Raw genomic sequence first — 22,896 nt, forward strand, 5'->3', positions numbered from 1 at the left:
GATAAGGAATTTTATTTTATTTGTTGCTTTGGGGTAGGAACGCAAGACAAATTTTCCCGACAACGCCTTATCTTATATATATATATATATATAGTTTATTTTATTTTATTATATATATATATATATATAGTTTTTTATTTTTATTATATATATATATATATATATATAACTTTTTTTAATTATATATATATATATCTTATTTTTTAATTATAATTATTTATCAATGATGTCAAAGTAGGATGTTTTCATATATTATCACAATATTTACAATAATCATTAAACTACATCAATCAAAACTTAACATGTAACGGGTAAATATACTATAATACATTAATAATTAGTGGCCGACCGATATATCGCCAATGCCGATATATCGGCCGATATTGGACATTTTTGTTAGATATCGGCATTGGCCGATTCATTTTTCTTTTTATATATATTGATATAACATACATAAATGTTAATTATAAATATATTGGCTTTATATCGGCCACCCTGCTCTCGAAGATATCGGCATCGGATTTAAAAAAAAATCTGTATCGGTTGAGCACTAATAATAATAATAATAATATGTATTTATTCATTAATTAATTATTATTTTTAAATCAATATTATTATTATTAAAAATCAGTTGACAGTGCCATCGTTAACGAACATTGATCAAACCGATAACTAATGCTTGCACTGCATCTCTTATGACATTTCCATATAATGCTCATCTTTATGGTTCTGTATATTTTGACACCTCTCTTCATAACTTGCTTCTCCTCCCACAATACTCTCTGATCGCAAAGAAACGCTGGAAGCTATTTATTCATTTGTCACCCGACTTACAGTAGGCCTGTCAAGCTCTGGCCTCGACCCTGATGTTAAAACACGGGCAACAGGTGCGTCCTCGCCCCGTCCCGTGTAAGTTATGTGACCGCTTGAGCCAGGCCGCAGGGACACAGCTGCAGAGGTCAGCATGCTTTAGTAGGGGTTAAATAAAGCCTGTGTGATGTCATGATGCAGTGTGTATCGTTTATACAGGCTTATATACTTATTTATACTCATTTCTAATACTGTGGAGTAAGAGCAGTACGCCAGGTAAAGCGCATTTCATTAGACTCGTCACGTCACCAGTCACGAGTCGCACGGGGATATTTGTGGCAATAGCCAACAATACATTGTATGGGTCAAATTTTTTTTTCTTTTATGCCAAAAATCATTAGGATATTAAGTAAAGATATTTTGTAAATTTCCTACCGTAAATGTATTTTTGTGAGTGAATGCACCACAATCGTCAACATAAATGGAGAACTTTAAAGGAGATTTTCTCAATGTTTCGATTTTTTTGCACCCTCAGATTCCAGATTTTCAAATAGTTTTATATCTGCCAAATATTGTCCTATCATAACAAACCATACATCAATGGAAAGCTTATTTATTCAACTTTTAATTCAATTTAGTCAAAAAATTGACCCATGTGACTGGTTTTGTGGTCCAGGCTCACATATTTACATTGCATATTAATTAAAGGTGGGAGATAAAATGATTCTCCGATGCATCAATGATTCCAAAATTCAGAATTGAAGTCTGAAATGTCAAAATGGCATTAGTGTGAATTCAGATCTATGATGTCATCAGCAATGATGCTTAGAAAAAGAGAAAAATAGCTCAAATGCGCTTGTCTAGAACTTTTCAGATATTCATAATGAAGCACTCCTAAGGCCCGTTCAGGTTCACACCAAGAACGATAACTATATCGATTGCTATATTAGCGTCCACATCATTATTATAAGCGCGCTGCAGTTTTGTCGTCTGCCACTTTAAATGCTCAAACTCTTTAAAGTCAGGTGGATTCTGATTGGCTGTCAGTGTTTTTATCGTTTATCAGCTGGAAAAAAAACGTGATTTCGACAATATCGTTATAGTTGTGGTGCGGACTCTGCTATTCTTTTATATTTAGAACAATTTGTAGTATTTGTTACCAATAAAGTTATCGTCCAGTGTGAATGGCCTTTAGATATAAGTGCACTCATTACCACCCCTAATATCCAATTCAATTCAATTCACATTTGTTGGTATAGCGCTTTCACAATACACATCGTTTCAAAGCAGCTTTACTGAAAATGCATGAGTCCACATTACAATTTAGAGTGATCTGCTATCAGGGGAAACTGTCTTAGTTATGCATTTCAGAAATGTACATAATCACAGTTAGCGAAAAATGTATTAATTTAAACAATGTAAAAGTTTAAGGCAGAAACAAAGAGCTCACTGAAGTAATGAATACTTGTTTTGTTAACAAATGAATATGACAGAAAGTTGTAGCATTAGTGCGTGTTAATATTAATATAGAATTTATTTGATGTGCTTTACAGCAAACATTAGCTCATTGAATCAGATTTTAGAGCCATAACTATTGATTTCATAACTCACTCCCCTGCGCCTCCATCTGCTCGGTCACGTTAGATGCCCGTGATCTGGCCGGTTGAGGAACATGCGGTCGTCTTCCAGCGGGACCAACACCTCCCGCGTTTCTGTCCTCGACTCAACCTCTCCTCCTCTTCCTCTCCATCTCCCTCTGTGTCTCTCCATATAATCTCCCTTTCGAAACAGTGTTTCCAGGGACAAAATGGCTCAATATGTGTGAAGCAACATCCATTAGTTTTTACAACCCCTTCCCTTCTTGCCAGCCTGCACTTTGAGTCTCTGCTCTCGCTGGCAAACCGCTGGTCGTCTTCATCGCTTTGCCAGATTGTGCAAGCCGCTTGATTTCATGCTTTGGACGCATTTACGACATTCGGATCTGGCCTGTTCGTTATTTCCAGGGATACTGAGGAGAATAAAGCTTTGATTTCAAGGTTTCAAATGGTTGTATGGCGATGCTGGCCGTTGAAGCAGAGGTTAATCGTCAAATATGTTCAAAAAGGGCTGATTAATTTTATAATCGGTTGATTATTTTGACGATTAATCGAGTAATCCGGAAAAAATGTAAACAACAATTCTCATATTTCGAAATATATTGATGTATTCTCCTGTGTTGCAGAGGGCTTATAAGTGATTTACGTTACAAATCTGGAGAAATGATGCACGTTGTTTCCCCTGATGAACGTTATAAGCGACACAAAATGGGGTTTGTTAACCAGGGTTGCCAACTTCAGAAAAGAAAAATGCGGGACAATCGTGTTTCTTTACAGGAAAATAAGGGACACTCAAAATATTTGTACTGTATCACACAGTATATGTCATTTCAGGGTCGTATGTGTTTAAAATGTTCTCAGATATAAACAAATTTGTTTTGCTTAACCTATTTATGTACAATTTAATTCTAAAACGAATTTTAAGGTCACATAAAAAAGTCACAAACCATAGCTCAAAATAATAGCATTTATCTGAAATAGAAAGTTTTTGTAACATTACACTCTAAAAAATGCTGGGTTGTTTTAACCTAACTTTGGGTTAAAGTTGGGTTAAAAATGTAATTTAAAAATTTAACCCAATGGCTGGGTTTGTCTGTATTTGACCCAACGTTGGGTTGAAACGACCCAGCATTTTTTAGATTGTATAAACTACATTTTAAAGAAATTAAAGAAAGTAATAGCATACTTTTCCCTCGGGAAGATTTCATGTTTTCTTGCGTGGCTGGATGTTGGGACTCATGAACAATAATCACGTTGTTTGAATTCACCAAAACCGCCGAAATCGCCGAAATCAAAACCCGGCCGGACAGTGAAAGGGATTTAGCGTGAGTCCGGAATCTCCGGATCGAACCTGGAGCGACCAGACAGCAGATCAAACAATAATTTGTCCCAAAAGAATAATTAATTCTCAATTTAGAGTTTGTTATTCGTATGGTCTGATGCGCGTGAGTGTGGGCTGTGATTGGATGACGCGGTGTCGTGATCATTCTCAAGTGTCGTGTTGCTGTTGTATCAGTCAGTGGTTAGATCAGCGTAGCAGTCTATTTAATCGGGACAAGGGACAAATAAATTAGACCCAAAATACGGGACGTCCCGGCTAATTCGGGACAGTTGGCAACCCTATTGTTAACCGAGTTGCTGAAGCGCGTAACCTGCGCCGCGCTTCACTCTGAAACCCGCGGCGCATATACTTATTTCGTTAAATCACAGACTGAGTGATTTCACAAAAAGCACTATGCAAAACTATGATTTTGAAAAGATTTAAATATATCATGCAGCCTTATAAAACGGTCTAATAATGCAGTTCGTGGATTCTCGTCCGTAGAATTCGCAGGTATTTTGCAGACACAAGTAAATTGCAATCAGGGATTTTATCGGGGAATTTAATCGAGGAATCGCGACAGCCCTGTTTCGAATATGAATGTTAGTTAGCATTATGTGGTGTGACGATATGAATAGTGCAATGTGCTTTTATGTGCTTACTGCGGATATACACCACCGTTGTAGTGTATTTGTGCAGCTATCTTTACTATATTTTAATTTAGTTTTATATTAAAGCAATATTCATTTTAATTTATAAAATATTTAATTCACTGAATAATCCCAAACTAGGCATTGCAACATGGTTATTTAATATATAAACATTTTTTTCAAAGCTTTTCCGGCTAGAATAACTGTATTTTGATGTATTTTGATGTATTTTCCCTTATCATGATCATACTGTTCTCCCCTAATGTTAAGGATGTGATCCTCATGGGTCGGATTATCAACCTCATTCCTATTTTGAATCTCTGTCACCATGCCTGGAAGGCAGGAGCTGTGTTTCTAAGAGAGGAAACCCCGACGGATCCAAGGACAAATGAGGACAAACACAACCTTCGAATGTCCTGCCAGCCCTATTTGGAGAAGCGCCTGGTTTAGATTGTGTACATAATTTTCTGTCCCGTTTTAATAGAGAGATATGAAGTTCAAATGGAACGAGTGGTCTTTAAAGTGTACAGTACAGGACAGACACTTAAAAAAAGCGCTGACCTTACGTTGATCCGTTTAAATATATGTGTAATTTGGTGTTTTTCTTAAAATCAAACTGGATTTCTGTTTCTCCCACTTTGTAGGGTTTCTTCCGTCGGACCATTCGCCTCAAACTGGAGTATGATAAGTGTGAACGCCGCTGTAAGATCCAAAAGAGGAACCGAAACAAGTGCCAATACTGTCGCTTTCAGAAGTGCCTGTCCGTGGGCATGTCCCACAATGGTATGTATGACAAACTTGCATCTCAAACAACACAGCCCTAATTTTATGGTAATTGTATCTCATGGAAACCAGTACAACACTGGCCAGTGATCTTACTCAAGGTTAACGTTCTGGATAATCTTTGACTAAATGAGCAAGTCTTTGTCCTTGAGATATCAGTGCATTGACTTGCATTGTTGCATTGCATTGTTTTCAGTCTAGAGTCAAAGGTTATCTTTCACGAGGCCCGCTGTGCTGAACCGCTCATCTTGCACGGACTTTATGACCAGCAAAGGCATGTGCTGAGATCGTGCTATGGTCGAAGTCCGTAACCCGAACCGTGTACACTTGAAAACACACAGCGAGGCGTGATCACCCGAACCCCATTCCTCACAGCAATGTGGGTTAGCTGCTAAAATGAGCTGCTTTTATGTTTTTTGGTCCTTTTTGATAGAAATACTAATTATGAAATGTGTTGGAATAGAGACTAAAGAAACAGGTATGGGTTGTCCCATTCTTTTCCTTATTAAAGTGGTTTATCTTTCACGTCGTAAGCTGATATAAACATATGTGCCATTGGACGCTTGCTTTAGAATAGGCATCTGCTTCAGATCTGCTCATCTCAGTGAAAGTTAAAACCAGCAGCATTCCTGTTATCTCCAAACGCTGGAGTATTAGACCTAACCAGCATAAAGTAGCATAAAGTGCTTGTAAAGTGCTTGAAAATCAAGCTTTTAATGTTGTTTATACGTCTATGTGGTGTTTTTAATATGCTTTAAGACAAACCATGTGTAAATTCATAAGTCATTGCTGAGTGTTTTCTCTTTAAAACTGCAGTGAACCAAAGACAGTCTCAAAAACACGCTTTGAAATCGCTGGTGTTTCTGACGTCACAAACTACCTTGTAACCAATCAGATCAACGAGTGGATCTCTCAGCTGAGTGAGTGAGTGGAGGCGGGGCTCATTTGCATATTCATAGAACCGCGTATACTAAATGAGGCAAGGGTGTCGAGTTACATTCAAGATATTTTAAGGCACGGATAATTTTTTTTCAAGGAAAAAACGTTTAAATATTGTCATTTCAAAGATGAGTTTTAAGGGATAAAATGATTGACTTTAAAGTGATAGATCACAGAAAAATGAACGTTCTGTCATCATTTATTCACCCTCATGTCGCGCCTTTTTACATGTGGGACTGCAGGGGTTGTTGTTCAAAAATGACAAAAAAAAACAACTTGAATGCATTAAATTGATTAAAAGTGGCAGTGAAGACATTTATAATGTTACAAAAGATTTTTGTTTCAAATAAATGCTGTTCTTTACAACTTTCTATTCATCAAGAAATCCTGATAAAAATGTATCACTGAATCGATGAATGGATCGATTGAGAATCAAAAAAATGTTTGTTTCAAACAGAGATCACGATTCTCCCGTGATTCTGAACAGGCAACTAAACAAAATAACGTGTAATTTACTAGAGGGTCTGACTAAATGTTCATTGCTGCAGTCTAAAATGTTTAATTAATCTGAATGAATTATAAAAAAGAAAAAATGGGTTGAATGAATGATTCAATGACTCACTCATAAATACTTAAATTGTTTCATTACTGGATGAATCAGCATTTCTGTAATCGAATCACCCTGAATGAATGATTCAATGACAAATACATTTTTTAACAGTCACTTGTCGCCACCTACTGGTGTAACTCTGTAATTGCTACAATCGTTATTTGAAGCGACAAGTTACTTTCAAAAGGTGATTTGCTCTATTTTCATCGCTTTTGTAGACATCAGTGTTTACATCCGAATTATACACTTTTATTCCACTACTTCTGTGATAATATGAATAATAGTGTATTTTTGTCATTTAGGAATGAGATCGTATGGGCGTTTAAATAGAGATTGGATTCTTTTAACGAATCTTGAGCAGCAAATCATCATATTATGGAGTAATGATGCTGAAAATTCAGCTTTGATCACAGGAATAAATTACAGTGTAACAAATTCACATAGAAAACAGCTGTTTTGTGATCTTAATTGCAGTTAAACATCGCCGTAGCAATGCATATAGTTCATAGCATGCAAATGTTTGGTGAATGTTTTTGGAACATGGGTCTGTGTTTCAAGCACTGGAGGTTTATAGGCCGGGACTTTAAGCTCATTAGCTGTTGGGGATTGTGCCGTCTGTGAGAGGATTGCATTTCAGGTACTAAAGATGTCCGCATTTGAGTGCAATATATACCACTGACAGTAGAGACAGTTAGAAACCACCTCACAACTATCCAAAACACGCTAGTTTCTAAAACACTGACGATGCCCACCGCTGCTCTTGCCTGTCTAATTACACCATCAAACTCCATTTGAACTCGGGCCAGATTGAAACTCGTATTACTCAATTCCTCTGGGCGAGTTTCTAAGGCACCAGACATCCTGATCTGACAAAATTTGTACACAGTGGCCTTGGATTTCAGCAAATATTAATCATCCGTGATCAGCGGCGCATGTGGTTGTTTTGCAAGAGAATCCGCAGAGTGAAGGTTTACAGCCGTTTGGAACAAATGCCATCTGAACTTAATCAGGTTGTGAAAAGAAGATGCTGTACATCTGATAATGTGTTGTCCTTGTGAAACACAATTGCATAGTGACACAATTAATTGGCTTGACAAGTTTAGAATTATTAGGGATATTGAACAAAAGCTTGCTGAACGTTGTGCCAAGTAAGTCACACAGCTGTAGATCTAGCTGTCAGGAAAACAGTATTTCTATGTGATTTGCGCTCTTGGAAGGACTTTAAGAACTAAACACAAATGATCACGTCAGATTATATCCACATGTAGACTTCAGATATGCAAAAACATGTCAGGAATCGGCTTTGTTCCAAAATACAGTGAGCTTCCTACAGGGGGAGCATCAGTTCTTACATGGGATGTTGGTTTGGGTGTTATCTATAAGTTTCCTTATAATCCCTCGAACAGCGATCCGCTTTGGGCGAATGCCACAGTCGGAGAAGCTGAGGTTGAAGGCGGAGATCCTAACAGGAGAACGAGAGGTCGAGGACCCGCAGCTGGCCGATCAAAAAACCCTGGCCAAGCAGATCTACGAGGCCTACATGAAGAACTTCAACATGAACAAATGCAAAGCACGGACTATCTTGACGGGCAAGACGAGCACGCCGGTAAGAGAATTCTGCCATGTGTAAGTCATCCAAGCAACAGTGACGTGCACAGATCATTTGAAGGGCAGTGGCACAAAAAAACGCAACACCCTAACAACCCAGAACACCCTAGCAACCATCCAGAACACTTTAGCAACGCCCTAGCAACAGCATAGCAATGTCATACCAGCCACTCAGAACACCTTAGCAATACCCTAGCAACCATTCGGAACAACTTAGACACGCCCAAACAACCCAGAACAACCTAGGTACTGCCTTGCAACCATCCAGAACACTTTAGCAACGCCCTAGCAACAGCATAGCAATGTCCTAGCATCCACTCAGACCACCTTAGCAACACCCTACTAACCATTCAGAACACCTTAGTAACACTCTTACAACCCAGAACTCCCTAGATACTACCTAGGAACTGTCCAGAACACTCTAGCAACGCCCTAGCAACAGCATAGCAATGTCCTTGCAGCCACTCATACCATCTTAGCAATGGCCTAGCAACCATTCGGAACACCTTACCAACACCCTAACAACCCAGAACACCCTAGGTACTCCCTTGTAACCATCCAGAACACTTAAGCAATGCCCTAGCAACAGCATAGCAATGTCCTAGTAGCCACTCAGACCAGCTTAGCAACACCCTATCACCATTCAAAACACCTTAGTAACATCCTAACGACCCATAACACCCTTGATACTACCTAGCAACCATCCAGAACACTCTACCAACGCCCTAGCAACAGCATAGCAATGTCCTACCAGTCACTCAGACCACCTTAGTAACCCCTCAAAACACCTTAGCAATGGCCTAACAACCACCCAGAACACCTCAACATTGGCCTAGCAACAACACAGAACACCTTAGCAATGCCCTAGGAACAACCCTGAACACCTTTACAACCACATATCCTATTAACCACCCAGAACACCGTAGCAATGGCCTAGCAACCACCCAATGCCCTAGCAACAACATAGCAATGACAGAGCAACCATTCAGAACATCTTTGCAACCACATAGAAATGGCCTAGTAACCACCCAAAACACCTTAACAACGGCCTAGCAACAGCCTAGACCACCTTAGCAATGCCCTAGGAACAACACAGAACACCTTTTTGCAACCATAAAGCCTAGTAACCACACAGAACACCTTAACAACGGCCTAGCAACAACCCAGACCACCTTAGCAATGCACTAGGAACAACACAGAACACCTTTTTGCAACCATATAGCCTAGTAACCACACAGAACACCTTAACAACGGCCTAGCAACAACCCAGACCACCTTAGCAATGCCCTAGTAACCACACAGAACGCCTTAGCAATGGCCTAATAACAACCCAGCACACCTTTGAAACCACATAACAATGACCTAGCAACCATTCAGATCACCTTAGCAACACCCTAGCAACCACTTAGAACACCTTAGCACTCAGTCTATGTTAGATGTTGTTTGTCTGTCTGTATAACCTTTTAAAACTATTTTAAGGCAGCATGTCATGCCAAGATCAAATGATTTACAAATGATTTTTCAGGTTTGAGCTATTGCGCATGGTCAATGCATGTTTACACAGTTTCCTGTCTCTCTACCTTCTTATAAAGCACAAAGCCCATCAATAAAACCGATCTCTTATTGATGAGTGTGTGACACGAGGTCATGGGGCAGGGGTTTATAGTGGACCTTGTTGCACAGAATCCTGCCTGGGTGTGGATGTATGTCAGTGTAAGGATGGGTCCACCTCAGACGTGCATCTGTAACACTAGCTTGATTGTTGGTTCTGAGCTCTGCAGGACACGGGCCAGCTGTCGGGAGTGAGAGCAGCTGAATTAAGACGAGTCTTTCATCTCTCACAGTACGCTTGTTCTCTCACGAGCCTCTCGGGGTGTCATGTCGACCTCTCTTGGGGAGGCGGGGAGCGGCTTGAGTTTTAGGCAACAAATGCCATCATCTGAACTTAATCAGGTTGTGTAAAGGAGATGCATATAGTGTATTGTCCTCGTGAAACACAATTACATAGTGTTACAATTAATTGGCTTGACAGTTCAGAAAGTATTGAAACAGGAAGCTGAGTCTGTTACATATACACATAATAATAATAATAATAATATCAATCATAATGTTATTGTTTTTATCTTATCGTTTTTATTATTTTTATGTTATTTTATTACTTATTTTTATTTGTATATTTGTTTTTTTAAACTACTGAAGTGAAATTGGGTGTATATATATATATATATATATATATATATATATATAAATTATTTAATTAAATTTTTATCAGTGCTGTAAAATCGATTAAACGTGATTAATTGGATCTAAACATATAGGCTACATATATATATATATATACACACAGTATGTGTGTGTGTGCGTGTATATATATATATATATAGTATATATGCATATAATATAACTTTTAATAGTGCTGTCAAATCGATTAATCGCGATTTATCGCATTTAAGCAAAAATGTGTAAATATATATATATATATGAATTTCAATCTTTCAAAGTGTTGAAACTCAATGTTGGGGCGGGACATATCTACAGTATATCTATATTTTTATATTTAATTTCATTGTTTATTTGATTGAATTACATATTTCAGTGCCCATCTGCCACCTTTACTCTAGAAATGGTCATCTGGCGTAGAAGTGTATTGTGGAAAGCGCTGTATCTGAAGAATGCACTCTACAGTTTATTCTTCATTTGATCTTTATGCTTCATTCTCATTGTTTTGTATAGCCTTTCGTGATCCACGACATGGAGACGCTGCAGTTGGCCGAACAGACGTTCGTGGCGAAGATGGTGGGCTCTTCCGGAGGGCTGCTGAACAAGGACGCCGAGGTTCGGATATTTCACTGCTGCCAGTGCACCTCGGTGGAGACGGTCACTGAGCTGACGGAGTTCGCCAAATCCGTGCCAGGCTTCTCAGACCTGGACCTAAATGACCAGGTTAGTGCATCGCACCATGTAAACTCTTTAAGCTTGTCACCCAGATCTTTATATATGAACAAAATATGGCCAATTTTGCTACTAAATTTTTAAGTTACTGGCCATTCAGAACTTCTACTAGCCAAAAAAAGAGAAAGAAACCAGATTAACTATGTCACAGTTTATATATATATACATATATATTTGGATATTATACATTCATTTCTTACTCAAACAAAATCCTGTCATCCAGCATCTCTTCCCTTCCTCTTTCATCCTTTTCACCAAACATGTGTTTTAGGTGGACAGATCGATACAGTACAAAGAACATCAGAAACATGTAGGATGCTGGAAAATATCAATGTCTGTTCTGTTAACCAAATGCTTTTTAATCTTCGCTATTGCTTCAATGCAAATGAACAAGCGCTCGCCGTTATTTGTTGCGTAGTGACGTGTGTGTTCAAGACAGCCAGATATGAGCAGATTCTGCGCTATATGCTGTATTTAAAGCTGCAGTCCGTTGCTTTTTTGGGTTAAAAATGATCTAAAATAAATTTTTGAGCAAGTACATAACCAGCCAGTGTTCAAAACTCTCTGCTTGCCTTAGCTCGATTCAAACCGGTAAGCTTGTGATAATGTTTTTAATTCCAGTGGTACTGGTGGATTTCCACGGGAAATTCGAGCGAGTCTCAGCTAGTTGGCTATGAGTGTGAGGATGTTGGAGGTGGAGATTTATAGCCTTTTCTCACAGCACTTGATATAATTAAACATCAATTTGATGGCGGATCCAGAAAGGTTCAAACGACAATCACCAGAGACAACTGGAGATTCACCCAGTGTAAAACGCGAAAAAGAGACTGCGGAGAAATATTGGAGGGGACATTAATTGTAGTCACGCAATGCTGATGATGTTGTTAACATTAACAATTTGAGAACAAAGTATAATTTGCACGGTTTAAGCAATCGTTAGATTTAATCAACGTGATTTACTGCAATGCTTTTTCCTCTTAGTTGGTCAGAACAAAAGTGGATGTTACTTGTTCAGACGACATTTTTCCGGTGAAAATTCTTATGTTGGTCATACTTCCAAAAAGTAGAATCTGTGATTGCGAATGCCAGTATCCACACCGGCGCGGTGATTGACAGCCGCACATTCTCCTCAAAACATTGGATTCGTCCGCGCTGTGCCGTGCCGAGGCACAACTCACGTAAAGTTGATAATTCCGCGAATAACTGCAATTGCAGATTTCGAACAGAGATGGCGACAAAGAGGAAAAACTACGGACTGCAGCTTTTGACTCACGAGTTTAGTATTTGCGCTAAATCTGCGCAGATTTGGCTTACACACGAACGTCTCCAGCAAAGTGAGTACACATAATAAGTAACACGCCAAATTGGCTCGTGATTTCACAGTGTTACCCGCATTTGGCGCCCAGATCTTTATATATGAACATTGTATAAGCACATTAAATCTAACACAGTCTGTTCTCCGACAGGTGACGTTATTAAAGTACGGCGTCCATGAGGCGCTGTTTGCCATGTTGGCGTCATGCATGAATAAAGACGGTCTGCTGGTGGCGTACGGGAGCGGGTTCATCACCAGAGAGTTTCTGAAGAGCTTACGGCGACCGTTCAGCGAGATGATGGAGCCCAAGTTTCAGTTTGCCATGAAGTTCAACTCCCTCGAACTGGACGATAGTGACCTTGCGCTGTTCGTTGCTGCCATCATCTGCTGTGGCGGTATATTGAGTCTTTTCATATTTTATTGAAATAAAATGTCGATATATTAGATTATATTTTTAATATATATTTAAATAGATTTTTATTTCAAGAATTGAATTTTTTTAAATTACTGTTAAATTACTTTTTTTTGCTATAATACTTAAAAAATATATTATGTGTATGTGAGCAAAAATATTTTTAGCAACACAAGCTGGATTTTATGCATTTATAATTCCTTTCATGTAGAAAATCTTTAATTCTAATAAACTATAGAGGTGGGAGAAATAATCGATTCAAGAATCGATTCAGAATCACTGAAGACAGAATCAAATTTAAAAGTTTATATTTGCTTCTGTTTTCAGAATCGATTCAGAATCACTGAAGACAGAATCGAGTAAGAAAAAAAGTATATTTGCTGAAGTTTTCAAGAATTGATTCGGAATCGCTAAAGAGAGAATCGAATTAAAGTTATATTTACAAAAATCTTAAAGAATCGATTCAGAATCGCTGAAGAGAGAATCAAATAAAAATTTGTATATTTGCTGAAATTTTTAAGATTTGATTCAGAATTGCTGAAGTAATCAAATTAAAAAACTATATTTGTTGAAGTTTTCAAGAATCGATTCAGATTCACTGAAGAGAGAATCAAATTAAAAAGTTTATATTTGCTTCTGTTTTCAGAATCGATTCAGAATCACTGAAGACAGAATCGAGTAAAAAAAAAATATATATTTGCTTCTGTTTTCAAGAATCGATTCGGAATCGCTAAAGAGAGAATCAAATTAAAATTTGTATATTTGCTGAAATTTTCAAGATTTGATTCAGAATCGCTGAAGGGAGAATTTAATTAAAAATGCTATATTTGCTTCTATTTTTAGGCTATATTCACTGTAGTTATTTAATAATTCTTAACATACAATCATTTTTATTTATTATTAATTTAGTCATTATTTTAGATATATACAAAGTAATTTTACAAAAATGCACAAATAAATGTGATATTCCGAGTTGGTAAACTCATTAATTAAAAATAAGTAAAAATCAAGAATAATCAAGCAGATCAAGAATAATCTCAGAATCGGATTGTGATTGTGTAATATCAACTATTACAATTCTTGAAAACAATCGACGAGCTTTTGCTTGCCAGGGATTTATTTGAGACTAATTTGTCTTGCGTTTCAGATCGGCCAAAGTTTTCAAGAATCGATTCAGAATCACTGAAGAGAAAATCAAATTAAAAAACGTTATATTTGCTGAAGTTTCCAAGAATTGATTCAGAATCGCTGAAGAGAGAATAAAATGTAAAAAAATAATATTTGCTGGAAGCTTTTTTTTTTGTAATACTGTTTTTATTGCATTTTCTTGAACACTTACACAACAATGAACATCACATGTCTGTAACAACACATATAATGTACAAAAACAAAACAAACAAACAAACACCAGGGCTCATATTACATGAAAAGTGCAATAGCACAAACCAACATCGGATAATATGGTATGTACTTTGGAAGTCAGAGTTAACAATACACTACAATCAATAATAGCCACAGATAAAAGCAATAAAATAGGATTAGTGCAAATTAAAATATATTTTCAAATGAATATAATACCTAATCATACGGAAGAGGATTAGGGCCAAGCAATAATAAAAAAATAAAACCATCTCGAGATTAAAGTCGTTATAATGCGAAATTAAAATTCTCTACATTTCATTTAAACTTTTTTTCTCGAAACACAACGACTTTATTTTCAAAATTTAACGAGTTTATTCTCACGATTATATCGACTTTTTTCTCGAAATTTAACGAGTTTTTTTCTCGAAACACAACAACTTTATTCTCGAAATGTAATGAGTTTATTCTCAAGATTGTATTTCGACTGTTTTCTTGAAATTTAACGAGTTTTTTCTCGAAACACAACGACTTTATTCTCGAAATGTAATGAGTTTATTCTCAAGATTGTATTTCGACTGTTTTCTTGAAATTTAACGAGTTTTTTCTCGAAACACAACGACTTTATTCTCGAAATGTAATGAGTTTATTCTCAAGATTGTATTTCGACTTTTTTCTCGAAATTGAACGAGTTTTTTTTTCGAAACACAACGACTTTATTCTCGAAATTTAATGAGTTTATTCTCAAGATTGTATTTCGACTTTTTTCTTGAAATTTAACGAGTTTTTTCTCGAAACACAACGACTTTATTCTTGAAATGTAATGAGTTTATTCTCAAGATTGTATTTCGACTTTTTTCTTGAAATTTAACGAGTTTTTTCTCGAAACGCAACGACTTTATTCTCAAAATGTAATGAGTTTATTCTCAAGATTGTATTTCGACTTTTTTCTCAAAATTCAACGAGTTTTTTTTTTCGAAACACAACGACTTTATTCTCGAAATTTAATGAGTTTATTCTCAAGATTGTATTTCGACTTTTTTCTCGAAATTTAATGAGTTTTTCTCTCGAAACACAATGACTTTATTCTCAAAATGTAATGAGTTTATTCTCAAGATTGTATTTCGACTTTATTCTCGAAATTTAACGAATTTTTTCTCGAAATTTTACGAGTTTTTTCTCGAAAAACAACGACTTTATTCTCGAAATGTAATGAGTTATTTCTCGAAACACAACGACTTTATTCTCGAAATGTAATGAGTTTATTCTCAAGATTGTATTTCGACTTTTTTCTCGAAATTTAACGAGTTTTTTCTCGAAACACAACGACTTTATTCTCGAAATGTAATGAGTTATTTCTCGAAACACAACGACTTTATTCTCGAAATGTAATGAGTTTATTCTCAAGATTGTATTTCGACTTTTTTCTCGAAATTTAACGAGTTTAATTTCGCATTATAACGACTTTAATCTCGAGATGGTTTTATTATTTTTATTATTGCTTGGCCCTAATCCTCTTCCATATAATCAAGCATTTTGTTCCTCCTCTATTATATTGTTAATATCCCCATGTTCAATAAATAATAAAAAGGGACTCCAAATCCTCTTAAATTGGTCTTCTTCACCCTTGCTGGAAGCTTTTTTAACAATCGCTGAAGAAAAATGATTTATTTGAGACTAATTTGTGTTGTGTTTCAGATCGGCCGGGCCTGGTGAACGTCCCGCACATCGAGCGGATGCAGGAGACCATCGTTAACGTGCTTCATCTGCATCTGACGAGCAACCACCCCGATCACGGCTTCCTCTTCCCCAAACTCCTCCAGAAGCTGGTGGACCTTCGGCAGCTGGTGACGGAGCACGCTCAGTTAGTGCAGGAGATCAAGAAGACCGAGGACACGTCACTGCATCCCTTACTGCAGGAGATTTACAGAGACATGTACTGAGGCCTTCAAAACACATCGTCATCAACCACTATTTCCAGGATTTCTGCGTGGAAAGGGACGTCAGGGCTCTTCATTATCGTCGAGTTAAACAACGGTTTCTGCGGTTGTTGCAATGCCAACTAAAATGCATCCTGTGGTTTTAGGAACTTTTTGGGGGGGAAATGTTATAATATAAGCGCTTACTGGTCACTTCGGGCCAGAAACTGTGAATAGAAACCGTAAAATCCAACTTATTCATACAGCAATATCCTTTTTTATACTGACTTTTTATGACACTTACAACTCAGTTTGCAGTAAAACCACCCAAGTGACTTCCACCTACCGTAACTAGTGAAAATTACCGTTTTGTAACGTTTTAGGGACTTTGCTTCATGATTAACGTTATGAACACTTTTTTTTTTTTTTTTTTTTTTTTTTTGATAACATCAAGCACTGAGCGAATGAAAATGCATCTCGGAATTCTTATATCTTGAACAGTTTCCAGCCTTTGTATTTCACCATTTGCTGCGGTAAAACTTGACATTTGTAGATGATCATGAAAAACATTGAATTATTTATTGCTTTCTCGGTTCACGCCTGGTTACAACACGACATTATGTTTCAGTTTGACCAGTGAAGACACTTAGACATCTCCAAGCGTCCATCAGTGCAGCTTTACAGGTTTAGATGATCGATACCTCACGACCGATGCCTTCAGACAGAGTAGTGCTGTTTTACTGTAATCTAGCGTTTCAAGGGCTTGAACACATGACAAATGAGGCCTGTTGCAGCATTCACACACTACCAGTCAAAAGTTATTGATCGGTGAGATTTTTATGTTTTAAAATAAGTCTCTTATGGTCACCAAGGCTGCATTTATATGATAAAAAAAAAAAAAACTGTAATATTGTGAAATATTATTACAATTTAAAACAACATTGTAAACTAATTTATTCCTGTGAATTTATTCAGCATCATTACTCCAGTCTTCAGTGTCACATGATCCTTCAGAAATCACTCTAATATGATGATTTGATGATCAAGAAACATTTCTCATTATTATCAATGTTGAAAGCAGTTATTTACATTTTTATTTAAGGATTCTTTGATGAATAGAAAGTTCATTCTGTTCATTTTTTTTACTTTTAAACACTACCGTTCACAGGTTTGGGGTCGGTAAGAATTTTTGTTTTATTTTTTGGGGGAAATAAATAAAATAAATCAATACTTTTATTCATCAAGGATGAATTAAATTGATCAAAAGTGACAGTTAAGACATTTATAATGTTACAAAAGATTATATTTCAAATAAATGCTGTTCTTTTGAACGTTCTATTCATCTAAGAAAAAAATTATAAAATTTTTGATTTGAAAATGTTTTTTGAGCATCAAATCATCATATCATAATGTGACACTGAAGACTGGAGTAATGATGCTGAAAATTCAGCTTTGATCACAGGAATAAATTGTATTTTAAAATATATTCACATAGAAAACACTTATTTTAAATTCTCATAATATTTAACATTACTGTTTTTCTTTTTGTATTTTTAATCAAATAAATGCAGCCTTGGTGAGCAGAAGAGACTTCTTTTAAAAACATTAAAAATCTCACTAAATGTGTTTTTTCTGCAAAACAATTTAATGCAATGTTGGCTTTTATGAAGCAACATGCAATATTCAAGTGAACTATTCCTTGAACATGGGCGTCTGTCAGGCTTGATGCATTGAGGCAGTTAAATACCATTCGGCATGTGAATGTGACGTCCCTACTCAGGTAAATTAGATGTAATGACTATAAAGTTTGTGAACGGGCCAATATCTGATACCCGTTTTATAATATATGGCCGTTATTAAAGTAAACACTCGATGCAGTAGCCCAGAAATCAGTTTATTTTCTGTATAGACCCACATCTGTTCTCGCAGCGATGCTGTCGATGTGTTCCTGCATCTCCACGCGTGATTTCATTTCCGTCCTGTATGAATCCGTTTCACATGTTCGTCTCCTGTCCCTCCAGCAGTCCGTCGCTCGTCTCCGCTCGTCTCTCAACTTCACAGTGAAGTCTCATTCTTCGACGACTTTTTCACTTCCCTGTATGAACCAGAAAGAGAAGCTAATAGTGTAAAACATGTCCGTGTAGTTGCATCACACAGAAGGCGTTTTTGCATTTCGCTGCTGCTTTTCCAGTGCTTTTGTTTGTACACATGCGCTAGACGGATGTGTTTGACTCCGGCGCTGGTATTAAGATGTGTTGCGGTCGATCGGATCGCAAGTGGACGACACTAAATACAGGAGTAAACAGGGTCTAAAACGTTTTTCGACACTTCCAGAGGGAGTTGAAAACGCATTCGACCGGATTGCTTTCGTAGTGTAAACGCTCATGTGATCGAATGTGTTCAAACAGCCACAGAAGACCGTCTTCTCTCCGTCTACTGATCTAATGAGTGACATTATGGGAAGAGACGGGATTGAAACTTTATCGGCTGAAGACCCAAGTTTGGTTTGAAGATGAAAAATGTACCAAGCACAATGTTCTCTCTCCATTCCTGATTTCTCACACACACTCACAGCGTTCGGCTGGTCTTGTGTCTGTCAGAGCAGAAACTAAAGCTGATGCTCTCCGTGTGTTTTCCGTCGTCTCCGGACGCGTTCATATGAGAAACGCGAGAAAAGTCAGTGTAATGATTCATCTAGAGAACTTGGATTGATACCTAGATGTTATGATTTGATATCTATGTTACCTCCCCCGGGAACGCGATTGGGCAGGTTTTTAAAGCCCTATGAAATCATAATTAAAGTTATTTGGCTTTTAGTTTGAAAAGTGGTAGTATTACTCTTAATGTTATCTATAAGCTAGTGTGCTCCAAAAATATATTTTTTCAAAACTTAGTCTTTCACTTCCGCCAATCAATGATTTTCATGACATCACCCTGCACTTCAGATACTCTGTCCAATCAAATAATCTGAATCTGAAGCTCCGCCCCCTACAATATAAATAGACACTTATACACACAAATAGTCACTTTTTCACACATTTACTATTTTCTACATGGTGAATGTCACATAGTGCACTATATAGGGGATAGGGAACGACAGTGTACGTATGCTTTCCATTTGAGCGAATGAAGTTTGGTTTCACGTTAGTGTCACCCGAGACACGACACACAGAGCGGATCATGTGATCGAGTCGCCGCAGAACGGAAAACGTATCGGACGCATTGAATTCTGCACATAATGCTGTATTTTAAAGCGATATTGGGGAGATTAGGAGGAAACTGCGGCTTTACTGAGTTCAACAGCTCTGGCTGAGCCGTGATATATACTAAACGCTATTGGCTCTCTAGAAAAAGGGGAGGAGCTGTTCGATATGCCCCGCCCTGTCTTGCTGTTTCAATGGAAATCACATCAACACACGTTTCAAGGCACTTCAGTGGACCTTTGTTATGCAAACCTGGCAACCCTGGTTCGCGCAGTCGACGGCGATTAAACTGCTGGAGGTCATCGAGTCTTTTGGTTGCTAATCGTTCCACAGCGTGTCGCTTCTCATCTGCATAAAGCTGAACACTGCTTTACTTAACAGTCGCACAAAGAAAAACATGGTCGTACTGTTGCTCAAAACGCCGTCAATCTGTCACATTCAAGCAATGCCAGCTGAGATGCACTTAAACTGTAACGTTGTGTTTGTAACTGGAAACGCTGAAGCTTCGTTACCCTGTAAATAGCGGTGGCTTCACCGCGACACTGACGGCCCGCCGCGGCATTGTCTCGACTTTTGATAAATGCTTTTTAACGGCTCAGATGTTGTACATGCGTCTAGGTATTATGCACTACCTAGATTCTTGTTGATTGACATTTAGTCTTTTTATACTAAAGCAAAGGTATCTTTATTAATATATAAATATATATCAGATGTTGTGAAATGAACGAGTTTTATGTAGTGCAATGTAAATATGGGGTAAGATTTGTCATCGAACGGCACTTGCATGGGAATTCATGTCGTGATTTCCACATTCCTTTTTAATTCCCGCAGCGTGAGGACCTGCACACTTCGACCCCACATGGAATAATAAACATATTGAATGATGAATCATCAGTTTTGGTTATATCCCAACTGCTACCTCTAGTATGGGTTAGGGTTATGTCATAATTTGACTTAGTGTGTCATAATTATGACGTATGTCATGGGCTCATTTGACTCCGCCCAGCCATTAGTAGCATCCAATTAGTAGACATAACAACGTCATAGCCACACCCTAGCAACCAGTTACAACACCCTAACAACCACTTCCATTGAAAAAAAGTGAGAGGGATACGTTTGGATCAGAACATCGTAGAGATAAGTGGGTGACCTCTTTTGACTCAGACTGGCAAGTAGTCTTTAAATATCTGGAAACATTCTAGCCATGCCCTAGCAACCATTTAGAGCACCCTAGCAACCGTATGGCAGCATGAAGAAGCCATATCTCAGCACCAGAGTGACATAGAGACACGACGGTTGGCTTTTTTGATTTGGTCAAACATGTAGTCTATTAGTATCATCCTGGTAACTGTCTAGCCACACCCTAGCAACCATTTAAAAAGACCCTAGCAACCAAATGGCAGCATGAATAAGCCATAATTCAGCACCAGGAAATCGGAGATATATATATGAGGTTTGACTCTATTGATTCAGGCAGTCATTATTATATACCAAGCTCATATTGTGGCATAAAAAGTAGAAATTATGACATAAAAAGTACAAATTATGACATTGTCATTTTTGACACTCAAATTATGGCAAACAGTCATAATTATTACATAAAGTCATAATTATGAAATGGTCATAATCATTAAAGGAAGTCAAAATTGACAGTTTTATTTATTACATTCAAAGTCATAATTATGACATGATAAGTCTAAATTATTTTTGAATCATGAATTAAAAAAACATTGTCGATTATAATTTTTGATTTTATTTAATAATTTTGAATTATGTCTGTCCATTTTTTTGTCATAATTGTGACAGTATGTAAATTTGTATTTCATAATTTTGATTTTTAATCTCATAAATATGATTTTGTATGTCATAATTATAACTAAGTGTGTCATAATAAGAACTTCTTATGTCATAATTAAGATTTACCAAAGCACGATTTTTTCCTTTCATAGCAGAAATGGGCTTCCATACATATGACATAAGTGATGATTTTTTGCCATAAAGCAGGATATTGGAAAGCTCTGATCTCATGAGGATGATTTAGCTCTCGGGGGGTTCGAGCTCCTCACCTGATGTACTGTACTGTGATCCCTGAGATCTCAGGTAAAGAATAGAGGTACTGATGATATAGATAGATCATCAACTATAGCTGCCTGTGACACAAATCCAGACAGATTCTCTGTTGTAAGACGCACTCCCTGCTGTCACACTGTCAGGACATTTAAGAAAATTTGTCATTAATGCAGTAAAAGACGTTTTGTGTGCATCATTGTTTTGTGTGTGCCCAATTATTATCATAGCAGTTCATATGATTTGACATGTAAATGTGATGTTTAAATCCCAGCTGAATTCATCCTCCCACCTCATTCACTTGTTAGTACACTTGTGTTCTTCTGACATTTCTGATTCATTCATCACACTGGAAATGAAAGTCAAGTGCATTGCATTGCATATGCGTGCTGTTGTTGTATATTGAAAATGTATGCATACGTAACATTTGCATGATATATTCATACTATTTCTGCAGTATACAGTAAGTAGTGTGATATTCAGGTGCCTTAGATCCAGATTGTAAGAAACTGCATGACATGGATGAATGAAACTCACTTTACGGCAAAAATCTGTAACTGTTTTATTAAGTATCAAATCAAGTGTTATTATAATCTTCAGACAAGGTCACAATATTCCCAAGAAGATTTTTTTTTTTTTTTTTTTGTGCTGATTGAGCAAACCTATGCATAAAGTATTAAGTTGTTTTCTCTTTTCATGTTATCCCTTTTTTCAGATTAAAATGATATGTTTGATTGTCAGCAAATTTGCTTTTGTAACTAGAGTGCTTGATGTTTTATTGTAGAAGGGATTTTAACAATGTCATATCAGGGAATTGTGTCTCGGTCTTCCCCGTTAGTCGCCGTAGCTCAGGTCACTGCCTCTGACAGCGTTATTTCTAATAAATGCTTGATTTTAAAGAGCTGGTTGATGCACAGATCTGTGACTTTATTGGCTGATTATTAATATTAATATACTGCTGCTGCAAAAAGGCCTGTCAGTGGTGATGTTTTTGTTGTTCTTTGGCTTAATATAGACAAATGTTTGATAAATGTATATCTAGTCCTGTCTCAAAATAAAATACATATTTGCAAACCTCAAATGTGGCAACCTATATCTTTAATATACTGTTTAAGTAGTTTGGTATAAGAGTTAAGAAGCCCAACCTAATGCTAATTTTCCCAAACTTCATAGCCTACTATTTGATAAAAGAAAGCACGTTGTATAGCGCCTTCCAGTGGTGTAGTCTAAAAAACAAGACTTTGATCACATTACATGAACGTTTACATATACTTTACATACATTGTCATAATTAGGATCCAGTACAAATTCTTTCTTCGTCGATTATACTATTTAGAATATTTTAAGATTAAT

The 22,896-nt window shown here is 37.0% G+C and overlaps 1 protein-coding gene across 1 annotated transcript in view; it reads left to right on the forward strand.

Moving 5' to 3' along the window:
• Positions 1 to 16,715, forward strand: part of pparab (peroxisome proliferator-activated receptor alpha b) — a 36,298-nt gene extending 19,583 nt beyond the window's left edge. The window contains exons 4-8 of the mRNA XM_084398003.1: positions 5,021 to 5,159; positions 8,115 to 8,314; positions 11,050 to 11,259; positions 12,735 to 12,978; positions 16,053 to 16,715. Of these exons, the coding sequence (XP_084254129.1) occupies positions 5,021 to 5,159; positions 8,115 to 8,314; positions 11,050 to 11,259; positions 12,735 to 12,978; positions 16,053 to 16,297 (1,038 nt within the window). The 3' untranslated portion in view covers positions 16,298 to 16,715. The remainder of the gene's footprint in view (positions 1 to 5,020; positions 5,160 to 8,114; positions 8,315 to 11,049; positions 11,260 to 12,734; positions 12,979 to 16,052) is intronic.
• Positions 16,716 to 22,896: the final 6,181 nt, after the last annotated feature.

This window comes from Rutilus rutilus, assembly GCF_951802725.1.
Source record: "Rutilus rutilus genome assembly, chromosome: 23".
Taxonomy (NCBI): domain Eukaryota; kingdom Metazoa; phylum Chordata; class Actinopteri; order Cypriniformes; family Leuciscidae; genus Rutilus; species Rutilus rutilus.